At 39.5% G+C, this 24,775-nt stretch overlaps 1 protein-coding gene across 1 annotated transcript in view; it reads right to left on the bottom strand.

Annotated features, from left to right (window-relative positions):
* ATRNL1 (attractin like 1) overlaps positions 1-24,775 on the bottom strand; it is a 645,181-nt gene that overhangs the window by 422,454 nt on the left and 197,952 nt on the right. The window contains exon 20 of the mRNA XM_056850671.1: positions 8,955-9,048. Coding sequence (XP_056706649.1) covers positions 8,955-9,048 — 94 coding nt within the window. The remainder of the gene's footprint in view (positions 1-8,954; positions 9,049-24,775) is intronic.

Genomic DNA, 24,775 nt, shown 5'->3' with positions numbered 1-24,775 from the left:
CATAAATATACACAGTTGGATACAAGCCATTACTTTTAATTGTCCTGAAATTGTTCTGGCTAAAATTCTAAAGTATGTACACTAAACTCATGTGCCTACTCAGAACTTTAAAACCTGAAAAAAGAAAAAACACAGTGCAACCTCCCAGGTTGAAATTACAGGACACAGTTTGTGTCTTCTCCCCCTCCCCAACACACACTTTCTGAACTGTGCTCACACTCTTTTATACAAGTCATGATGAACAGGAATGAACCTTCAGTCTACTACATAACATCCTACGCACAAAATTTTAATTGTGAACAGACTGTGATACAGGCTTGCATATAGCAGATTTAGTCTCTGCAGCAAAGCATCTAGGAAAAAAACCCTGCCCCCTCTAGAAATTTAATGACAGGTATGTAAATGTGATTTTTCTACTAATAATTTATCAACTGTGGGAGCACCAAAGCTTCCAATTAACCTCACCAGTTTCTATATTAGATCATATGGACCCAGATCAGCACAATGCCTAGTTAAATCCCCTCAGGTCAGCAGAAGTTTTCCAGCCACTGCTTTCCAAATTCATTCTTCCATATATCCCATGCTGCAACACGTATTTTGACAACAGGTAGGATATGTGGTACAGGGAACCCATTTTCATCATGATAAAAGTTCTCTTGAGGTGTCCCAGGAGCTTCGCCCACTTAGAGCAGTTTGACTGCTGCCAATGTTTGTTTGTTTTTTAATGCAATAATAAACATCCCATCTGTTTTCTTGCCAATTCGGTCGCTTTTTCCTCACAACTTCCAATGCACGTGCCATTTCAGTTAAAAAGATAAGCATCTCAAGTTGGCTGCTTTGGATCAGATTCAAAAGCAACCTGAAAACTGGACACTCTCCTCCATCTATACATTGGTTTCCATACTAAGATACCGACATACGCTTGCAGTTCCCACCCACACATTGGGGATTGACTGCATCAGGAGTGGACAGTGGACCACACCAGACCCCTCAGAACCCAGCGCCAAATGCTGCAGACAAATGCTAGTTCAAAGAACATCCCCTGCTATTTAATTGCTACAAAACTTTTGCATTTTGGACTTACACCCTGTTCCCCAGTTACTGATGCCACTGCACTTTAAAAAGTTTCTGTGATGTTGTTAATTATGGAATGAACAACTTTTCTCTCACCAAAAAGGCTATTCAAATTTCTGGTCACTGTGTTACATATAGCCTGGGTTATTATTCTAATTGCATAATGTTCTATATTTATGACAACAAGCTGGGGAAAGGAGGTTATGTATGAAATGCAGATAAGAAAAATGCAAACAATTACACTGATTATTCAACATCCCATTGAAATAAACCTGAGAGTTTTTTTGTTGATAAATTGCTAAATAAAAGCTATATGACAGACCCATAGCTGCTCATTTTAATTGTTTGAGACTTAATGGTTCTATTAATAAGAAAGAAACATATCTTGCATAAACAAAAGCTGCTGGAGAGAGAGGGAAAAGCTGTATACTTTGCTAAGGAAAAAGAGAATAATTTCTAGAACACTTGCCTGACATTAAATAGATTCAGAAAAGAGGGGATACCATGAGACCAATTTTCTGTGTCTGGACCATGAGGAAAGACACAGCACATGCAACCTGTAACACACTGGTTCCCAACCAGGGGTCCGTGGACCCCCAGGGGTCCGCGAGAACTAAATTAAGGTCCGCGAAACAAAGTTATAAACCCATAGTAAATTAATATTTTCAATTAAAAGTTCTATATTATAAATATATATATATTCAAATATTATTCTAAGTTTAATGTTTAACTAACAGTTATGATTAAAGTTTATTTTCAAATTCTCAGAATTTTTATTTTGAACCTTGGGGTCCCTGCACCGAACAAAAAAGTCCTAGTGGTCCCTGGTCAAAAAAAGGTTGGGAACCACTGCTGTAACAAGACCAGCACTCCCGACTCTAGGATTACTTTGGATAACACACACACACGTCCATTGTAGAGACTGGGTTGCCAAGTGCCTTGTTCCTTTAACAGAGACTTAATAGAATGTTATTTATCAAGATATATGGTTTAGAGGGGAAAAGGAAACATTTGAGATTTTACAAAAAGGGATTACAGCGAACTGTGGAAATTGGAGAAGATAGCAGCAGCAGCATACAAGAGTAAGGGAGGCAGGAGGAAAACTTCTTGTAAAATGGGTCTTGTATACAGAATGTCATGCCTTTTTTGCCAGTGTGGTATAGTGTTTAGGGGTTTGCCAGTGCACTGTATTGGCTAGAGTGTTAGAGCTCATTCCTGAGCCTGAGGGTCAACTGGGCTCAGGAGGCGGTGTGACCCCGCCGCCAGCGTAAATGTCTCTTATTCCGTGATAAGAGGCACTTATGCTGGCGGCAAGGGCAGTTCCGTCGGCGCCTGGGCGCTGCAGAGGTGCACACCACTCCCCTGGCAGCGCAGTCTCTCCGGGACATAAATCCCGGAAGAGACATGCAGCACCAGCGCGGGGGAGAGGGCATTCTTGGAGACTATGCAAGCTGTAGATGCAAACTGGCTTGCATTAGTCTCTCTTTTCAGATTTACAGCACAAGAACAGTAAGCGATTTAATGCATAACCTCCCTTGGTGCTTTCTCAGCCCCTCCCAATAGCTTCTGAAACCAATCTTAGTGAGTAGGTTTTATTCATTTCTTCCGAATGCAGCATCTTCAATCTGATCCTAAACTAATTTACTAGAAATGAGACACGGTTTAAATATTACAGTGCCCAGTTTAGCAATGTAGAAGAATGTTTCTGTATGTGGGTACCACTCACAGAGGAACTTCTGGCAATAATATTGAGTCACGTCACTTCACTTGCTTAGCCCCAATAATATGGCAAAGTGGTTCAGAAATGCTATGGCTCCTTCATAGAGTGTCACCAGGCAGTAACAGTGAGATGTATTCACAGAAAATGTGTAATGTTTAAATCAGCCTCTAGTCCAACTGACGTCAAAGCATATTGTGTGATAGTGCTTGGAACTGTCGCTGGATGTAATCTGCCTTGTTGGTTTAGAAATGCCTTGTACTAGAAAACAATTCAACAGTTTAAAAACATTCTGTAATAATACTCAACTGTAAATTTACTCAGTATTTGAACAAGGAAAGAAAAATCAGTTGCTTCTGAACGGCTAGCACGGCTACACTAAAAGAAATATCCACCTCGTTCTCCCTGGATTTAGTAGCTTCTACTACATGAAATAATTTGTTTTATACAGTCCCTACAATTTCTAAAAAGCCTGTGCTCCAAGGGCATAACATTCACTCCACACTATGAACAGTAAGGAAGGGTGGGGGTGGGGGAGGAGCAATGTTCTGCACTGCAGCTATGACTTTGTAATCAATAGGATTCTTGACAGGAATATAAATCTAACTTACAGAGCGAACAGCGAAAGTTTGAAATTTTCATGGAAATCCTTACTTTAGTAATCACAGATTTATAGGCTTTCTGCTGAGACTGCACAATGGCCTGCCCAACAAGTGGAAAAACAATTTATATCCAGAGCTACAGCATACCAGTATCTGAGCATGCATCGTATAGAGTTTTTGGTCCCAAACAGGAGAACTGCAGAACACAACACACATAATTCAACAACACTGGGGGGGGGGGGAATGATTCATAGCTCTTTAATAATTTTCGACAGGAACTTAGTACGTGATGTGCCTTTGAAAAAGCACATACAAATAGAAATTCTCATTTGGACTATCAACCCATTAGTGGTATTACTTGGCTTGCTATTAAGGCTGAAATCCCATATATACTTGTTTGGGCATAAGCATCAGAATCAGAAACAAATATGTATGCTGGAGTAGGGGGGGGGAAGAATGGATTCTAAAGGAGCAAGCTCTATCACACCTACTAATACTTACCAAACATCTCTATATTTTCTACACATCTGTATTCAGAAGTATGTATACGATCACACAAAAAGTAAAATTATATTTTAAAGGTTCTATTTTTTTAAAAAAAAATCTGTCATACAAAGAGGTCATGTGGAGGTAAACGTTTGCTATAATCAGCCAAAGGGCAGAAAATCAATAGAAGCAGCTCCCATAGAAGAGAGATTATTCAAAACAAAGCACCAAAGTTTGGAAGAGGGAGGGTGGGAGTGCATCAGAAGCAAACTTTTCCACTTTCGAAATCTCAGCCCCAATATGAGTTGAGCACAACCCCCTTCCAAAGTTCAGGCCCAACTCATAATGGACTTTGACCCACTACCGTGCCTTCTCCTCTGCAAAGTGCCTTTTCTCCTATCTCTCCAAACTTATGAGGAAGCTGCAACGGGGAAGCCTATCCTCGGAACCCTACTAGATATTTGGTTGTAGGGATTATTGAAGTCTCCCTGTTCCATCCTGATGAAGAACATAAGAACATAAGAAAGGCCATGCTGGATCAGACCAAGGTCCATCAAGTCCAGCAGTCTGTTCACACAGTGGCCAACCAGGCGCCTCTAGGAAGCCCACAAACAAGACGACTGCAGCAGCATTATCCTGCAGATTGAGATCTGACCTCTCATTACTCCTTGGGATTCAATCAGAAGTGCAAGTGCAAGAGAAGACTTGGGAAAGACAAGAATTTCCTTCCAGAAAGCTAATTTATGCTATGCCCTCTGTGAAGCAGGTGAAGAAGAGATGAGTACCCTACTAAAGATGTTAAGTGTTGATCATCATCATAACATCCACATCAAATGCTTATCCTTACTCTCAAGGAGTCCCATTGATTTCCAAAATTATATACAGGTTGAGTATCCCTTATCCAGTTATCCAATATCTGGACTGATCTGAAAACCGGACCTTTTGAGCTGGCATACAGGCATCACTCACAGCCCCTTAGCAGTGCCATTGATAGTTCAATGTACACAAAATTATTAAAAATACTGTTTAAAATTACATTCAGGATATGTGTATAAAGTATCTATAAAACTATATAAAACATAAATTCGTGTTTAGACTTGGGTCCCATCAACAAGATATCTCATTATGGAACTTCCAGTAGAGACACTGATCTGAGCGCCACGTTCCTCGGGAGCTCCTGAGGGACCCAAGAAATGTTCGAATTTGGGGTGCAACCCTGCATCCCCCAGGTTCCTAAACAGTGGACTGGGAAGCAGGAATACCCCTGCAGACGAGAAGAGCGGTTTGACCCCCATTTTCTCTGAGAGAACTTCAGGAAGTCTCTCGGAAACATTGGGTGCGGTCCCGCCGGCAACAAGGGGAAATACAATGCCGCAAACGTCTCCTTGGCATTAGGCTCAGATCTCCTCTATCTATTACCATCTAAGCAACTACATGGAAGCAAGAATACCTACTCTTCTAAAATCTGAGTAAGTTACAAGAACTCTTTCATTTTACCTGGATTTGGAAGCTCTGAAGGATTGTTAAATACATCTATTAAATCCGCGTCTCCCCACCTAATGTATAAATGACTTTTTGAAAACAAGAAAATATCTGATAAACCGGCAGGAACCTTATCAATTTGATCGGTGGGTAGACATAACAAACAGGATCTTTTGAAAGATGCTACAACTACCGATCAGACACTACGATGCAGAAAGGGGAGGGAGGAGGAGATACCCCCCCCATCCCAGTGGTGACGTCTTTCCGACTTCAGCAGGTCCTCCAGCCACGTTTTCCCTGGAAGTGACATCTTGGAGAACCGGAAGACAGTAAGAAACTTGTTGCTCTCTAAGGCGTCAAATACCACCGTAGTATCATCGATCGTGGGGCCAGAAGTGTGTCTCCCTTGTGCAACTGGCAAATATCTCCCAAGTTCCTGGATATCAAGAGGAGGTAACGGAAGGTCCACGATCTTGCAACTTCCTGTGTATATCCTGTTTCCTACAGCATCTCCGTGCTAGAGTGTCTTCAACTTGATGGTATTCTAATACTAAAGTACTAACCACAATACAAGAACCCTGCCAAACTATTTACAAACTTTCTTTTTTCGGTGTATCTGTCTGGACTTTACCAACTAAGTTTTAACAGAATTTTTAAAAGCAGCAACCATGGAACGTGAGATTAATCAGCTGGATCAACTATTTGCTATGATAAACTCTCAATATCAATCTATCAACCAAAAATTGGACATCATCTTAGACAAATTTAAAGATATAAATAACCAAGCTACTACAATGAAGCCAGATGTGGGAGCAATGGACTTTCTAACTGAGAAGACGGCTGAAGAACAGAAAAATCCTATAAAGGAACTGGAAAGCCATGATAAACAACCAGAGGCTGCATACCTTCAAAAAGAAACTGCAATAGATCAGCTAGCTACAAAGGATCTGAATGTGAGAGACTTTGATTTCTGTCTTTGCAATCTGCCTGAAGAACTCTTTAATGCTAGCTTGGAGGATTTGAAGGGTGGAATGGCTGGAGTTACTGGGATCTCTCTCTACGACTTTGGGATGGAAAAATTACAATGCAGATTTTCTATGAGAACCCTGTGTCTGCAGAGGAAATTTTACCAACAATCTCCAAGGATGCTCTTCAATGTTTAGTGTTAAAGAGGAAAAGCAGAAGACGCTGGAAATCCTGGAGAAAGGGACTGGTTAAAATAGTTTAGATTTTCTGGAACAAAAAAGGAACTGGTTAAAAGACTTAGCTTTGGTGAAAATGGAACAGTCTACTATACTAATATACTAGAAAGATAATTTGCAATTATGGGTGATTGGGAGACATGGAGAGTTTACAGAGAAATTGACTTTTAAAGGAAGTAATAAATGTTACCTATTGTTCTAATCTATTTACTATTAATGAGATTTATTAATGTTTTTGTGTTAGTATCAATTGATTTTTAACAAATATGTTCAATGCTTTATCTTTAAAATTGCATGTGATTTAGTTTAATGAACAACATTAAAAATATTAGGATTGGAATTATCTATACTAAAGAGTACATAGGCTTATTGATGGATGGAGGAAGATGTAGGGGAAGTCTTCTTTTTTCTTCTTTTTTCTTTTTCTTTTTATATTGGATATACTTTCAACAACAATATAACTTTTTTATGATTGTTAGCAATTGTAGAAATGTATATGTTTATTTGACTTAGAAAAACAATAAAAAATATTTTAAAAAAACCACAAGATATCTCATTATGTATATGCCCAAGATATCTCATTATGTGTATGCAAAAAACCCAAAATATTCCAAAATACAGAAAGATCTGAAATACAGACATTTCTGGTCCCAAGCAGTCCAAATAAGGGATACTCAACCTGTACTTTAATATTTCTTTCAAGAAGTCCTAAATGTTCAGTTCTGACTCAATGAAACCCAGGTGGCAGACAGAACAAGCCATGTGGATCACTGTGGTGGGTCATGGTTGCCAGCAAGAATCAATTCTGGTAGGTCAACAGCTGCACCCAGTTTGAGGGCTGAAATCTAGGTTACTAACACAACTGGAGCGAGCATGAATTTCAGCACCTTGGAGAAGCCACAAAAAGCAGAAAACTTGTTTGTTTAAATGCCTATGTAAAACTGCCTTGATAAACACTCTCAGACTCTGCTTCCAGAAGATACCACTAAAAGAGCAATGCCTGGACTTGAGCCTCACAATATTTTATTGCTAGTAGTTCTCACTGAATTTATTACTTCCACTGGTAAGCAGGGTACGGGGGTCATGGGCTCAGTGAAGTGTGCAAAGGGTTTATTGGAGGGATCTGGTTCAGGCAAAGCCATCTCTTGCTCAGTGGTCTCTTGGCTGAGGGATTTGGTCTTGGTGTTGGGGCACGCAAACAGTACCTCAACAAGGATTCTATCTAACCCACACCATTCTGCCCCTCAGTCTGAAATTCCTTGGAGTTTGGTTTATGATTACATTAACATCTATACTATTTTATAAATTCCGACACCACTGGATATGAATCCCTGGTCTAATTATATCTGTCCCTCCCCGCAAAAAAATACCTTCAGTCACATACATTGACAGCCCCATTCCTGAACTTGGGACTGAAAGTGGTGTGGAGGGAGTGTGACCCCTGCGCCAGCGTAAGTGTCCATGGAATAACGGGCACTTACGCTGGCACCGGGGCATTTCCGTCAGGGCCAGGGCACTGCAGAGCTGCACGGAGCTCTGCTGCAGCCGCAGCCTCTCTGGGACCTAAATGCTAGAAGAGAACTGTGGTGCCAGCATGGGGGGCATTCCCAGGGCGTTCCAAGGGGTGGAGCTTACTTTAGTCAGCTTCCTCACCCCTTCCAGCCCAGGAACGCACCCTGCAGAAACAGCAGTGCTACGCAAGCTTTTTGTTGGCACAGCATCGCTGTTTTCAATAGGGCTATTTTCCCCATTTTCTAAATTTTCTTTTTTTTAAGGCATTTTTTTCACCTTGCAGTGGCCAGGAAACCTCTTTGGAGGGGCCATGACAACTCCTCGGCACGCCGTCCCTGGCCGTTGCAAGGCTCAGGAATGAGTTGTTAAACAATGGTAATGCATTATTTTGGCTTCTTTTCCACTTTCAAAACATGATGTTAAGTGCATTTCCAATATAAAAAACTAATATGAGACCCTATGCTCTGATTTTTCATTTTTATAGCAAGAGGCCTATTATTTTCAGTCTAGAAAGTCTCTATCTAAAAATATTTCAAATATTCTAAAAATATAATCACCAAGAACAATTTAAACAATTGATCAATTGATTTGGGTTCTTTTTACAAACAAAGCAGAATAATTAATTCTCCAATCAAATACTTACCTGAAAATATTTTAAAATATCCACACTTCTTTCATTTATTAGCATTTTCCATGGTATTTTACACAAAAAAGTAATAACATTTATCTGAAGGAATGTGAGGTACAGGATAGCCTGAATCATTCTGAAACCTCAACAGCAGTCACATTCCCCCCCCCCCAATGGAATTTGTACTTAAATCGCAATTGTCTGTTCTTTAAACTTATTTAAATGAAATGAGGATTTATTTTTGTACTCACAGTTGACACTGGTCTCCTTTGATCCCTTTAGTTGTACAGAAGCATTTTCCTGTTTGCATGTGACAAATATTTGCATGCCCACTGCAGGTGCAAGCTATAAAATCAAATAGAAAATGGGTTTATTAGTTTTGTAATATTTTGGATATCAGTACTATCAGTTTATGCAATTGAGGGATGAAGTACTGTGGCATTTTGTGGCAGGAAGAACTGTTAGCATGTCAAGTTCAAGACAACACTCTACCACTGCCATTGGTTTTGAGGTCTAACTTTAATCACTTACTCAATGAATATTCCCTGAAATTTCCTATAAATGTAGGCTGCAATAATAAATAAATAAGGAAGGGGATTTTAATGACTTGTTCCAAATGTAGGAGCGGATACCTAAGAATACTATCAGTGATAAATTTATTACCCACTTTGGCATGAGGAAAACAGACATTATCGGGATGGTATTTAAGAACATAAGAAATATAAGCTAAGCAGAGCCCTATTGGATCAGACCAGTGGTCCATCTAGTCCAGCATCCTGTCTCACGTGGACAAAATGTGTTCAGTCTGGACATTTTTCTGAAAGCAGTGGAGCCATTTGTCCACCTCAGTAACATTACTTTGGGATGGCTATGGCTTTGGGGAAAGGCAAGCTGTATCAAGGTGCCAGAAAATGAATTTTATCGAAGCATTTTAAGATTTCATAGATGTAAATCTTGAAGGGGGAAAAAACAAGCTACATTGTTGAACACATGACCAATAAAAACCCCATTACTCTGGCAAGCAACATCCACAATGAATGGTCTAAGGATCTATTTTTTTAAATAAAACTTTGTACAATTATAGTTCCAAGACTATCTTTTTTTTTTTTAATTTAACCAACCATACAACTGGTCAGCTATAAGGCACTTTACACCATGCAAGTTTATGGAAAAACTGACAACAATTTCTTTATGGAGTATGGTGCTCAATCACTGGCAAAATTCATTTGTATGAAAATCTGCAAGGCTTGGCCAAGAAAGAAAATGACTGAGAGCATGTATCTGATGAAAAGAACTATCTCCTTGTAATGTAAAATTAGTATTATTATTAGATTCCATTGCATTATGCATGATTTGAAAACCCATTGGCAGCATGAATCTTATTTCTCCCTAATAACGTATGCATCCACATATCTGTATATTGAGTTCAAATATCAATCATAACCTGAAAGAGATCTGATGACTGATGATGAAGCAATCTTTTAAAATGTGCCCTGAATTTTTATATAAGATAGAGTGGAAGCACAGAATGACAGGCACTGACAAAATATCACTAGTTTGCTGACCTAGTGCTTAACTGGGGAGTATCTAGAGCCAGCAACCTGACCCTAATTCCTCCCTTCCTTTGCATGCAATTCCAACCTCCAGCATCATTACATTCATTCACCCCTGGCATGCGACAGAAGACACAGAAGGCAGTTGCTAGATGGAAACGGCCACAACTTTACTGATTATAGCAACAGGCATTGGTGTGGCATTGGGGCGTGACCGTAGGCATCGACCAATCCACCTGCAGACAATATTGTACAATATAACTGTTTGTGAAACTGTTTGTGAAACTGTACAGTCTGTGAAACTGTAGTATAGACTCTAACTACATTAAATTTCTATACCTTAATTCTCTGCATTTAAGGCTGGATGAACTCAAGTAAGCCAATGGAAAACACCTTCATGTTAAGCAGTAGCATGGAGGAAAGTAGTCAGTTATCAGATTAACAGTTCAGAGGCATAGGGTCCTAAGTGTACGGACCAGGAGAATCCTTAAGATAAAGGGAAGAATGATGAGGAAGAAGTAGGTGGGCATTTAGGGGAAGGACCTGCAAAGACTGTGAATAACTGAGCATGATAATTTAGCTGCAGGAACACCGAAGAATAAATTAAAAACAAAAGGAAAGCTAGGTGGAGAATATGGCAAATGAATACCATAATGGAGCAGTTGTGCCACTAGAGACGAAACATAGCAAGGGAGTTAAAAACTGAAGTGAATTTAGAGGCTCACTGAACCATCAAGTCCTAGTGACATCAGTACAATAACAATAACTACACATCTGACTGTCGTTGTGAAGGCAATTTGCTTTTTAGCATCTACCATATCATAAATTTCTCATTTCTTGCAATTATAGTAACATATGCCCTCTCCAATTCATAGTAATTCAAATTGGAAAACCATGGAGAAATTCTCTCCCAAAGCAGAATAGTGTGAGACTACTCTGATCTGAAACAATGAGCAGTTTTCTGCTCCCCCAGCCTTGAATCTCAGACGTCTGGCACCACAGCACCATTGACCAACGGCACTAAACAGAAAGCTGCTCTTTTACCACCAAACCTCAGCAGAATATTGTGAGAAGGTGCTAGTTCAACTATCCCTACCCATGTTGTATAGGAATATTTAAAGTGGAAAATTGGGCCTGGCCATGCATTCTCCCATCCTCATTCCCAATTTAGGATACTATAAACTGTTAAGGATTGCACTCTTCACAAGTTCAAAAGTCAGAGGGAGAGGGATTAGAATTGTAGTAAGCACTTCCCTCTGATCCTAATTACAGAGACTAACCAAAGAGTAACAAACCTAACAGACTAACATCGGGAACATTAATACTAACAAATTAATTGCTGATTTTAATATATTAATTTTATTAACTTAGAAGAATTTCATGAAATAAGGTGGAACTAAAATTGCTTAATTAAGACATTGATATGATTGAATTTAGGGGACAAGTTAAAATTAATTAGCATCTAATTAATCTCCCCACTAAGAACCTTTAGCTTTAAAGTGGTCAGAGTTTGATTTGGGAGGGAATCCAGCTTGGGAAATGGTGAACTGGGAAATGGTGGCAAATATTCCCTGGGCCTCACTTTTCCTTTCTAAAATACTACAAACTCTTACATGCTTCCCCCACACACACACACCTAATGCTTGACATTCCACAGATCCTGGAGAGGCAATGAGCATGCTCATTATTTATCAGAACATTCTGGATTTATGTTCTTTTAGAAACTAATATTATTCTGCATACAAGGCAAGTACCCCAAATACTTTATGCAGAAATCCCTGCCTTGCCTGTGAATCACCATCTTTTGCTACCCTACTGATAGGTATGACACCCCCCGAGTTCTCCATGACGTACTGGATAAAATTACTACCTGCATACATGAAATTCTGTTTCACTTAAGATGGTATGCCATAAGATTGACATTTGCATTGTATTCTCTGTTGACATTTTTTTCCAGAATCTTTTAAATACCTGACTCCTTTATCAACAAAATCCTCTTTTTCAAAAACTTAAGTTTTCATTATGCAAGTTCTATAATGTATTCAGGAAGAAGCCAACTAATCTACACTAATTATTATTAATCCTTAATTGGTTTTAGAACTGTAGTATTCTACTACGAGCAAGAAAATGAACAAAAGCTTCTGATTTCTAGACATATACAGATCCTGTATATAGTCAACAGATGCTTAATTCAGGACATGATTATTTGAAACATCACCACTAAATTAATGATGGACAAACTCCCTTTAGCTTGATTTAGCTTGAATCTCGTTGGTAATTACAAGTATCTTCAGAGAATGCATGAAAAGGTTTTTTTTTTAATTTCTAAATTGGCTCATTATATTTTATACTTGCATGTTCTTGCAACGTCACTTGGGAATTTTAATTCCTTGCATCAGACATAGTGGATAGACATTATAAATTCAACCCCCACCCTCCCCTCCAGAAACAAAAATACACAGGAGGAAGAGTGAGTTTTATATCTGCACAGGAGCAGCAGCCACATGAAGCATTTGCAAGGCATAATCAAAAGAACTGACTCAAATAGAGAAGTTACCAAACAAAAGGTTTTGTTCAGGCAGTCTACGCACATGAAGTTCACAACAATCAATGAAAGTTAAGGGTAAGGCTATTACGGTAACTGAATTCTGCATGTGTGTTTACAAAGCAGCTGTCTCTACTGCTGTTTCATAGCAATCAACACAAGTTTCACCAAGAGCAAGAGGTTTACCATTAAAAGAAAAGAAAAAAACTTTTTGTTCTGCACCTGCAAGATTTATAAGCTGCTGAACTCTTGACTGGGCATGCACAGAATCTCATTTTACAGTCAAACCAGGAAAAAAGAAACTTTGGAGGAAATAGCAGATAATTTGGAATATAGTAGGGCTGGAAAAATTCGTATTCCAGACCAAGTTAAAGTAAGCTTTGGCAACATCACTAAGGTCATTTATGCATGGTCGCTGTAACCTCCTTTATTCCCTGTTTCAGCCAGAATCTAACTTTTCAGTATGCACAATATCCCAATCCTTTGTAGCTCGATGCTTGTTCGACACAAAACCAACCCGGGTCTTCCTGTTCCTTTGTTAATCCGACTTTTCCCTCTCCCCTGAGCTCAGCCTGGCTCAAAGCAGCGTGGAGATGACTAAACAGGGGGAAACACTAAACAGGGGGAAGATTGGCTTCTCTCACAGCCAGTCACAAAGCAGTGTGTAAAGAGGCGGGGATTCAAGTGCTTCCTGCTACCTCAGAGCTCTTTCTGAGCAAAAGAAAGGCTTTTTAAAAACGAGGCTTGGATTTCTCCCCCCCACCCTTCTTTCAGATTGCTCCGTTTTTTGTTTTTTGTTCTTAAAATGCTTTTTTATGCAGCAGCTGGGTTTGGGGGGAAGGAAATCTTCTCTCACAGTGAGCACTGCGAAGTAAGCCAATTACAGAGCTGCATTTAAAGCGGTGGGACTTGATTTGAGCTTGGGAGACTGCTATTCTGTGTTCATGGCTTGATTAACACACAGTTTCATCCCTAATCATTCAAGCCAATGCATACAGTTTTCCCCAAATTGGGTTATATTAATGTGCAATGAACCCAGCTCCAACCAGGGAGATCCAACCCATGCATAAAAGGCCTAAGAAGACCTGAACCTGGCACACCAGACAAATGGTGCACTCCCCCAGTGTTCCACCCCACTTTAACACATCAACCAAGTCAGGACCTCAAGAACACAGATGGTAAATGCATCCATTTCTAAGGGAAGATTAAAACAACAATGGTAAGGAAGGGCTGCATGAGGAACAGCAAAAAAAGGTATAAGCAGAACCAAAGAACCCCCCCAAAAAAGCAATTGGCAAGACATCGTTTCTAGCAGTTGTCACCCATATTAGTCACTATGGTCTCAAATTCCAGCAGAAAGCCTACATCCAGGATGCCTCTATGCAAAAGTGACACACTGCAAACCTAAACAAAGTGACTTCAGTGGACTCAAAAGGGTGTAAATCTGATGAGAACTGCACTGCTGGTGTCTTTTCCATGGTTTTAAATAAAATGTGTGCAGTAGTTTCTTTGTCTCTGCGATTTAAAGGATTTGCCAGACCTCCGACCCAGGGCAGGGATTGAAATGTTTTTCAAGATGGCCATTTGGAATCAGAAGATCATTGCTGGTGATCTTTGGGGAAGAGGTAGGGTGTTGTTCCACACCTTCAAAAACACAGAAGCCCCATTTTCTATAAAGCAGATTTTGATTCTGAGGCAAGGTGCTGGCAGAATGTGAGAAGCATTCTGTGGGACTTATTCAATGAAAGAAAAATCCAATAAAGTGGAGAAAATAAGCCAAAAAAATTGGGGAAATTATCATAAGGGATCATCATTACCCCCTCATTTGAGCACAGTATGGTACACAGTATGGTGGAGCAAAGGAATCCTTAACAAACAGGTGTTTGGAATCCTATGGCCTCTTAACCTGGGGCCCTCATTATTTACTTGTCAACTGCTAATTAGAAGAGTATCATTAGGACTATACAGAGAAGAAGAAAGCTGTTTAAACCTGACTGTGATCAAACTATGCACAGCACCCAGCAGGTTTAAGATGGCCTTTGCATTTCTTTTTCACCTCTTTTCTAACAAAGTTTGGAATTGGTCTGAAAAATCTAGGGAACCACAATAATGCTATTAGATTCAAAGACAATTTGTCATTTTCTTTTACAAAGATGATGAATCCCCCCCCCATCTTTTCTTCAGGACCGAATGTTCGTGATAGCCTTAATGTCCAATTTTGCAGATGAAACCACAACAGCAATAGCATTCCCATCTTTACTAATTCAATTTTTATTTATTTCTTTTCCCCTATAACTTGAAATTCGGTGCATATGACTACAACACATTTGTAGTTCAGTACTAACTGGAATTATAGCCAGCATGGTGTAGTGGTTAAGAGCGGTGGTTTGGAGCAGTGGACTCTGGAGAACCGGGTTTGATTCCCCACTCCTCCACGTGAGCGGGCAGATGCTAATCTGGTGAACTGGATTTGTTTCCCCGCTCCTACACACAAAGCCAGCTGGGTGACCTTGGGCTAGTCACAGCTCTCTCAGCCCCACCTACCTCACAGGGTGTCTGCTGTGAAGAGGGGAAGGGAAGGTGATTGTAAGCCGGTTTGAGTCTCCCTTAAAAAAGCCGGCATATAAAAACCAACTCTTCTTCTTCATCATCATCCACTGAAGTCAATGTGTTCAGAAGAGTGCAGCTGCTTACGATCACATTGTTGATAACATAAACTTTCTGGACAGCCAGATATCCTCCTTTTGTTTATGTAAATAGTTGTTTCTTTGGATGAGAAGTTATATTTAAGGTTGCAATTCCTGGGAATTTGGGAGTGGTGCCCGGGGAGGGTGGGGTCTGGTGAGGTGAAGGACCTCAGCAGAATATAATGCCATACAGTCTGACCTCAAAATCAGCAGGGAAACTGATCTCTGTTATCTGGAACTCTGTTGTAATCTCAGGAGATCTCCAGGTCCCATCTGGAGGTTGGCAACCCTAGCTATATTCCAACCACTTATGGAAAGTTAAGAGTTTCAAATGGCATAAATTGCAGTTTAAAAAACCATATTTACATGTTAAGTCTAACATTACATGGTATCAAGCCCCCTTCAGATGTCATTAATACATTCTTATAGGAGCAGCAATGGCATGTTTTTATAGCGCGTTTAGCGAGAAACATACATTGCACTTCATTATGTTTGCAAGTCTGTGTTTATTTTTTCCACTTGTCTGCCCTTGACAAATGTTCAAAAAATAACGAGCTTTTAATATAAGCAATGCGTACTGTTTAATTTACCACAACCTAACGCTTAAATGTTTGATTTTACAGCAAATGATTACAAGAAAATCAGACAGCCAAAGAAGCTCAAATAGAAGAACAGTTATTAGCAGTGACAATAGACTACTAAATATGCAGAATGCTTTTGGTTATAAGAGAAATAAGATGGTTATTTTATTCTATTTTTGCCCTATAAACACATACCAAGAGGAACCCACGTACATGCAAGTGCATCTTAAGAACACTATTTTGAATTTGAACTTTCAGAGTAGTAAATGTGAACCTTGTTCTAGCACCAAAAAATCACAACCCAGATTCAGAACTAGATTTGGTCTGAGTATACACATACAACATCTGGTCCAGAATTTTAAATGAGGACCCAGATTCAAGGTTAAGACAACACAGCCATTAGCTGATGAGACACACATGGCAGGTAAATTCCAGGAGGTCTTGGATGACCTCCACTGTTTAATGCTTCTGGCAGCAGTCCAGATGTTACATCTTAAAGATAACAATAAGAACCTAAGATTCCCAGAGCTGAAGAGAGGAAGGGCTTTTACAAAAGCTATCTCTGTCTGTAAGGACAAAGAAGAGCACAACAACCTCCTGATAATGTGATGTGACAATCTATTGAAAAGATTCAATATGACTTTTTAAAGTGCCCATACAAGAGAAGTAAACATCGGGTAAACACATGGCTGGCCAGGCATACTGAGATGACTGTTTCAAAATCATAAGATTCCATTTAAGGCGCAAACTAAAGTATGTTAAAAAAACAGTTTTCTGTCAACATTCCTCTTCAAGGGAATAAAAAGCAGAAACAGCTGAGCATCAAAACAGTAATGAAATTTGCAGAACTCTGAATGAATGCCTATCTTCGAACAGGCAAATAAAAACACAGGCCAGTAGCCTTCCCTACAGGCAATCTGATGAGCACATGGAGCCCGCAGGAAGCTCACCCTTTCATATTCAGTACACAGTTGAGAACAGGTCCCACATGCAATGCCAATGTTGTACTCCACAGGGAAGCACTTGAGTATGTGGGACTTCTGTTTCAGCATTTGAGCTCATCCCCATGGTTAGGATTGCCAACTCCAGATTGGAAAATACCTGGAGATTTTTGGGGCAGAGCCTGAGGAGGGCGGGATTGGGGAGGGGAGAGACTTCAATGCCATAGAGTCCAATTGCCAAAGCGGCCATTTTCTCCAGGTGAACTGATCTCTTTTGGCTGGAGATCAGTTGTAATAGCAGGAGATCTCCAGCCACCACCTGGAGGTTGGCAGCCCTACACATGGTAGAAACCTCTAGGTCACAGCTATAATCTTCTATGCAGGGTTGATTATGAAAATGGCAACCCTGAATCAAATTTCTCCTTCCCTGGTAATTAAATTATGGAAACAAGTTCACAGTGACATGCCAGCAAGCAAGCTAACACTGATTTACACAAACAGATAACCCATACAGTACCGAGTACCTGGAATTGTACGATTTCAGGGTGCAGGTGAAGTTTGCATGTGTAGATGTGACCTCTCTATAAGATAAAACTGTAGAAAACTAGCAAGTCAGGAAAACAGTTAACTCAGAACCCTTTCCCTGATAGATTAGGGAGGAGAAATTTGATTCAGAATGGCATTTAGACATGCACATCTCCACCTGCTGGGTGAAATGGTACAGTCCTATGCCATGCTGGGTGAAATGATACAGTCCTATCAACTATACCATGTAACTGTGTGACTAAATTATCCCTTAGTTCAGAAGCTTTTCATTTGACATGGCAAATAGCAGCTATCATCACGATTCCTAAAAAAGATTCACAATAAGAAACTGATAAATTAATCTCATGATTACTTTAATTGTAAATTAATAGATTTCAAAACTGTACCTAACCACTTCATAAGCCAAAAACGTGTTTCGAGACTACATTTATGTAGATGTCATTCCATATTAGGTAAATTCCCCTTAACACTGAATAATATTTTGCTCAGCAGTAAATATCAATATTTAACAAAGCCATTACTACAAGTTTTCAATACTGTAATAAAGACCAAAGACAAAATATTAGTCAGTTTGTTGCACAAAATAACCCTGTTGCTAAATATTGATATTGCTGATATTGACAATTGCCATGTTTTGTTCTAATGTGCAAACTATGCAGAGTAAAAATTAAGGTCACAAGTGTTTTAGTGCCTCAAGTTTCGTTACATTTTGTAAACGATATACTTGCTACATAACATATTACTATATGCGATACAGAGATTGCAAAAAGAAAACCCATGAAGTAAAATTACTATTCATATACAACTTATTAAATAATATGCCTATTGCTTTTAGGTTGCTGATGCAGCAGAAAAATGTGGTTACTTATGCTGACAGCAGAACAGGCACAAATATTTTCAATAAACACAGGTTTTAAGCAACTGGAGTTAAAACACAGTGGTTGCTTTACTCCTTATTTCAAGCATAGATGAAAAAGGACTTTTCACCTCAAAATGAGTTCACTTCATCCATTACATTTTGTTTACTTTGATTATTAACACCAAAATTGATACTTTTCAGTGAATTTAAGAATGGTTTCATTGTAACTCTCTTAAGAGGTATTAACACATGCTAATACTATTAATCTCAGCATGTTATACTGATTTCATAACATTTAGAGCAATGTTTAATAAATGCAAAGTGGTTGTGATTGTCACTGAAAGACAGCAAAAAGGCATTTACAAAGATTAAATATGCAATGCAGTAACCAGCTTGTTATGAATATAAAGGTTGGCCAGTTACCTCAAAAACCAACCACCAGCAGTACTGTAGCATTTTTATTCATTAAGTTACTATATTTACAGTCCATCTATTCTGCAGAGACACAAGGAGGACATTTGAAACATGAAATGTACTACAGTCCTGACACTATTGGTTGTCCTGTTGGTTCTCACAAAAATCAGACTATCAAGAGAATTTCAAGAACTGGGAGGGTCTTGCTCTAGAAAAACTCTGTGGAAGTTCCAAGGGAAATCATCTACATTTCTCATTGGTTTTGCCATTGTGTGAAACAGGATGCTGGACTACATAGACCACTGGTCTGTTGTGTTTTTATGTACTTAACTGCTGTTCTTTTCTTTTTAACTACTAGTGATTTAGTTACATTTTCACTTATGATTACTTGTTAAAATTTAAAAACATGTAACTACTGTTAGTTCTAGAACATTACTAATTCTATTGCATTATTGTATGGTTTCTATTTTGGGGAATAGTCTCAAAATCTCAGGCTATAAGACTGTCTAAAAATATTTTCAATAAATAAATGAAACCAGTTAACCAAGAAAAACATACAATTTACTGGCACTACATGAGTACACTCATCACAGTTGATTTGGTGTAAAACTGGGTTTTCACTCTGTTTTCCAAGCAAAGGATTTAACCACAGAAACAGAGAAATGCCACACTTGAGTCCACTGACAACTATAGCCAATAACATTTTTCAGTTGTATAGTAGAAGTTCAGATTACGTGTGATACTGGTCTTTTTCATAAGCTCCTTCCCACCCAGGTTCAGATGGCCTATATGTTATTAAGCAGTAACAAAAGTGCTTGCTGTCACTTGTGCAAAATTCCTTCCAATCGAGGGGTAGGAATAACTACAACGCTGGACAGGGCCCTTTGAGTCATGATCTTACAAAATTAGTACCATATGGGGCTTGACCTTGAAGACCATATACAGATGATGCAACATTTTCCTTAAATTTCAAAGTATGGGATTCTTACTGTGTTGTTTTGAGGATGAAAAAAATAGAAGCATGTGTGACTTACTGAGTACACTTTGAAAACAGGCTGTCAAGTACATGGCAGGCACCAGCAAGGGAGGAGGGGGGCATGAATTTTTTTAGATCAAAATGGAGGTCCTCAGGTTGCTAAAGTTTGAGATCTGCGAATGTAAACCATGGCCCTCCAAAAGCACAAATAAAAACTATTTTTTTAAAAAATGTTGGTAATGCCAAATAATTTTATACTATACAGATACAGAGAAAATTGATTTTAGGCAAACTTTAATGTATAACTGCCTCAACCAAGGGTGCACAATTCTTCGTAAGACAACTTACATGCAGAACCTGTTAAAGGATTATGATTAATCCTCTGGAGGTGATCAAATGAGTATGAAAAAGATAGAGGTATATAATATAATTCAACTTGCTGGATCTCTCCAGTACTACTGTAAGTAATAAGTAGTCATCAATTACAGGACCCAAGTTCACTATACCTTAGAATAAGCTGCTGAGTTAGCACATAACAAAAACTTGTTAAAAGAAGCTGAGCCATTTTTTTTTTTTTTTTACCAGCGGTACAATATAAATGTTACTATTATTCTTTCCTTTGTTGGAGGTTTTTGTCATCTTACAGAGGACTTCAAATGATTTTTTTTTCCAGGAACAGTTAAAGCACCCCCTAGACATTAGTAATATAATTTTCTTCCTCTGCCCTTCCAATAACCCCAACCACTGATAATTTACAGCTGAGAAAAAGGGAATTCCTACTGTTCACAGGAGTGGCAGAAAGGCAGTCTAGATGTTCTAGGATTGCCACCTCCTACTGGAGGAAGAGGCAGGGCCAGCTTGGGGTCCCCCTAGGTTTGCTAAGTGCCAGGTGGTGGCAGGCAAACCCTCCGCCAATTCACCTGGCAGCCCGCTGACCAGCTGACGGTCGGCGGGCAATCTGTGCAGGCAGGGACAGGTCACTTCCGGTTTACATCCGGAAGTGCTGCATTGCAAAGGGCCGTTTTCCACTCAAACTCCCAGTTTGAGTGGTAAAGGCCTATTGCAATGCAGCACTTCCGGGTGTAAAACGCATCACAAGGGGCCATTTGAGTGGAAAACGACCCCTTGTGGTGCGTTTTACACCCGGAAGTGCCACATTGAAACAGGCCTTTACCACTCAAACTGGGAGTTTTGAGTAGAAACCAGCCCTTTGCAATGCAGCACTGAAGCACTTCCAGGAGCGCGCGACCCCCCCCCCCACCTCCACTCCAAAAACCTCCCAATGAAGAAGAAGAGGGACCTGTAAGCCTAGGTTCCCCAGTGGTTTAAGAAATGTCAGTCTACCTTAGTCACCTTCTACCCCTATCTTGTGCCCTTTCTCTCTTCAACTAAGCCCAGTGGTATCTGATTTTTCTAAAGATATTGAAGTATTTATTTACTCTTAAGGACAAACGACATAGCTCACAGGAAATGTAGGAAAGATGCCAAGGTAAGGGGATAGATTCTGACTGGAGCCACAGCACCAAAGGAGAGTGGGGGGGGAGGTTTAACCCTCTTTGTTGCACTGGAGGAAGAAATGTAACCCTTTAAATAAAAAAGGGAACCACTGTTATATAGGATACCCACAGGGCATAAAGCAGCTTTGGTGGTTGATGTGCATGGGGAAAACAAAAGAGAAAGAGGATTGAGCCCTTTTCCCCAATGCCATTATCTCTAATCTGAATCAAGGCCCAACAATGGTTGGTTTTCCTTTTTTTTTAAAAAGAGAGATCCTGATCAAGAATCACGCATATGATGTGCTGTTTTGTTCTAATTGCCACAATTCTGTTGATCTATAAACTTACTAAATTATCATGACAACTGAAAACAGAGCCAGTATCCATGACCTCAAAAATCTATTTTCTTAGACTTCCTCCAACACATAACAAAAAAAGCATAGTTCTATTGTCAGAAATCATCATTGGTATGAGCTTGAATTATTTTCTCCCCACACTTGCTGTCTTGTTTTCAGTGCACTGGAGAGCAGTAGATTGGTTTCAATGGAAACAAAACAAACAGAGTAACTGAACTAAAAAAAAGTTAAAGAACAAATGGAACCTACTCAAAACAAAACCAAATGAAAACCAAACACCAAATTGCACAACCTGCAATTGAACTGCAGTGGAAAAATTTCTAAAAGAAGAGTGATGCAGCATCTGCCTGTTGAGTAGTAGAAAAAGACAGTGGTATGTGGTTCATGGTGCAATCGTAGAGCCTACATTAAAATTATCCTACTTCAGGAGATGAGAGGGCCCTTTGTGTGTGTATGCATGTGTGTGTGTACGCCTCAGAAGTGCAAAATCACAGCCAACTTCCTTTAAAGATTGATAGCAGCATTCTGAAATGAACAGATGGTTGCACAGAAGTATCATATTTAAACTACTTACAACTAAATATGTATACCTGACATGTAAAGAGCTACTTTAGGCACACCCAAAGACTTGGACATGCCTCATAGGGATTTAAACCCCACCCCCTTGAACAGCAAACCTCTAGACAATATTTCCTCTAAAATGGGTGTTACCATGTAACTTAGGGAACGTTATACATAACACTGAAGACCACCCCCCGACCTGTAGAACTAGCTGCGTTGGTCTTTGGATCCAAGCAGCTTTTATTTAAGACTGACATATGTTGCTCACATGCATTTTACTTCCTGCCGTCTCTGATAAAAATGCACAAACAATTTTTGATCTGGTTTGAAGTGAACAGAACTGTGCTTTGTTTTGGTTTGAAGAACAGCTGTCTCTGGATAGCTTATGGAAGAAATGAATAAATTAAACAACATGCTGTGAAGTGAAGGGCTATTGCAAAGAGCTGCTTTGAATACTATTAAGTATAACCCTATTAAAATGTATCATACCTTACACACTGTTTTCATATTACATTATAAATACTATAGCCTACACAGTAACTTCATGCTGACTACTAAGCAAATCATAAATGTCTGAAAACAATACTAATAGGATTATAAAACTGTATCTGAACATGCAGTTAGCAACCTTTCTTTTGTATGAATACAGAGAAACCATCCAACCCTTGGAATGGCTGGAAAGCATCTGATGCAACAACTTTACTGAGGCTAAGCTGGCCTGGGTCTCTTCAGTGCCTGACAGAAGATGGGAACTATACACTGAAGAACTATATAGAAGAGATGAAAGGATGACAGATTTCTTAAAAAAAGAAACTTTTGAAGAAGAACCTACAGTTTTAGAAAGTGAAGTGAAAGCTGCAGTGAGAACAATTGGGAGAAACAGATCACCAGGGGTAGATGGGATATCAATAGAACTATTCCAAGCCGCAGAAACAGAGTCCATCAAAATCTTAACAAGAATATGCCAACAAATATGGAAAACAAAACAATGGCTCACAGATTGGAAATGCTCAATTTACATTCCAGTTCCTAAAAAGGAGACATCAAAGACTGCAGCAACTATTGGACCATCACATTAATTTCTCACATGGATAAAGTGATGCTTAAAATCTTACAACAAAGACTGTTACCACATCTGGAATGAGAAATGCCAGATGTTCAAGCCAAATTGAGAAAAGGAAGAGGCACTACAGATTATATTGCAAATTTATGTTGGTTACTGGAGTGTATGAGGGAAATTCAGAAGAAAATCAGCCTGTGTCTCATAGATTAAAGCAAAGCTTTTGACTGTGTGGGTCATGAAAAGCTACGGCTGGTTTTAAAAGAAACAGGTGTGCCACAATATCTGACTGTTTTGATGGGCAACCTGTACTATGGACAAGAGGCTTTTGTCAGGACAGAATATGGAGAAACAAAATGGTTTCCAATTGTCAAAGGTGTCAGACAAGGATGTAGTTTATCTCCCTGTCTGTTGAATCTTTATGCAGAACAAATCCTAAGAAGCTGCCAGGAAGAATATTGATTCATTGGAAATGTAGTGTTTGAAGAGTGTTTTAAGGATACCGTGGACCACCAAAAAGACAAGTAAGTAGGTTGTAGATCAAATCAAGCCTGAACTCTCCCTGGAAGCTAAAACGACTAAACGGAGTCTATCATACTTTGGTCACATTAGGACAAGACAAGAGTCACTGGAAAAGAGATTAATGCTAGGAAAAGTTGAAGGCAGCAGAAAAGAAGACCAAACATGTGATGGATTGACTCAGTCAAGGAAGCCATGGCTCTCATTTTGCAAGACCTGAGCAAGGCTGTTAATGATATGACATTCTGAGGTAATTGATCCATAGGGTCACCATAAGTTAGAAGCGACTTGATGGCACTTAACACACCCCCACACACAATGTAATGCGATTGAATAAAACTGACCAAAGCTCTGGAGTTGGCTTCACATCTCTTTAAATAAGCTTCCATGAGCTGTCTTAGACAGATTCTAGATGCTGTGGTTGAGTGGCTGAGGGAAAACAAACTGAAGCTGGAAAAAGAGAAAACAGACATGATGCTAGTTGGTCAGCCTGATCTTCTGCAGGGGACTACGTTGCCAGCCCTTGTTGGAGTGAGTCTATGTATCGATCTAGTGTGGCATATATGGTTCGCCCATATCTGTTTTGTCTTCACAACAACCCTGTGAGGGTTGATGAAGCTAAGAGTAACAACTGGCTTAAACAGAACGCATGATGAGGGAAGGGATTTGCAGCCTAGGATTGGCATTGGGGTAGTGCACAAACACCTAGTTTCTTTAAATAAAACAAAGTTCTCTGGGCCAGATGAATTGCATCAAAGTATACTCAAAGAACTTGCAGATGTAATTTCTGAGCCTCTGTCCATTATTTTTGAGAAGTCTTGGAGAACAGGTGAGGTGCCAGAAGATTGGAGGTGGGCAAATGTTGTCCCCATTTTCAAGAAGGGGAAAAAGGAGGATCCACATACCTACCAACTCATCAGCTTGACTTCTATACCAGGAAAGGTTTTTGAACAAATCATCAAACAGTCAGCCCTTGAG

This window comes from Euleptes europaea, chromosome 5 (genome assembly GCF_029931775.1).
Source record: "Euleptes europaea isolate rEulEur1 chromosome 5, rEulEur1.hap1, whole genome shotgun sequence".
Taxonomy (NCBI): Eukaryota; Metazoa; Chordata; class Lepidosauria; order Squamata; family Sphaerodactylidae; genus Euleptes; species Euleptes europaea.
The sequence above is the reverse complement of the archived record's forward strand: the minus strand, read 5'-3'. Positions and strand labels throughout refer to the sequence as shown.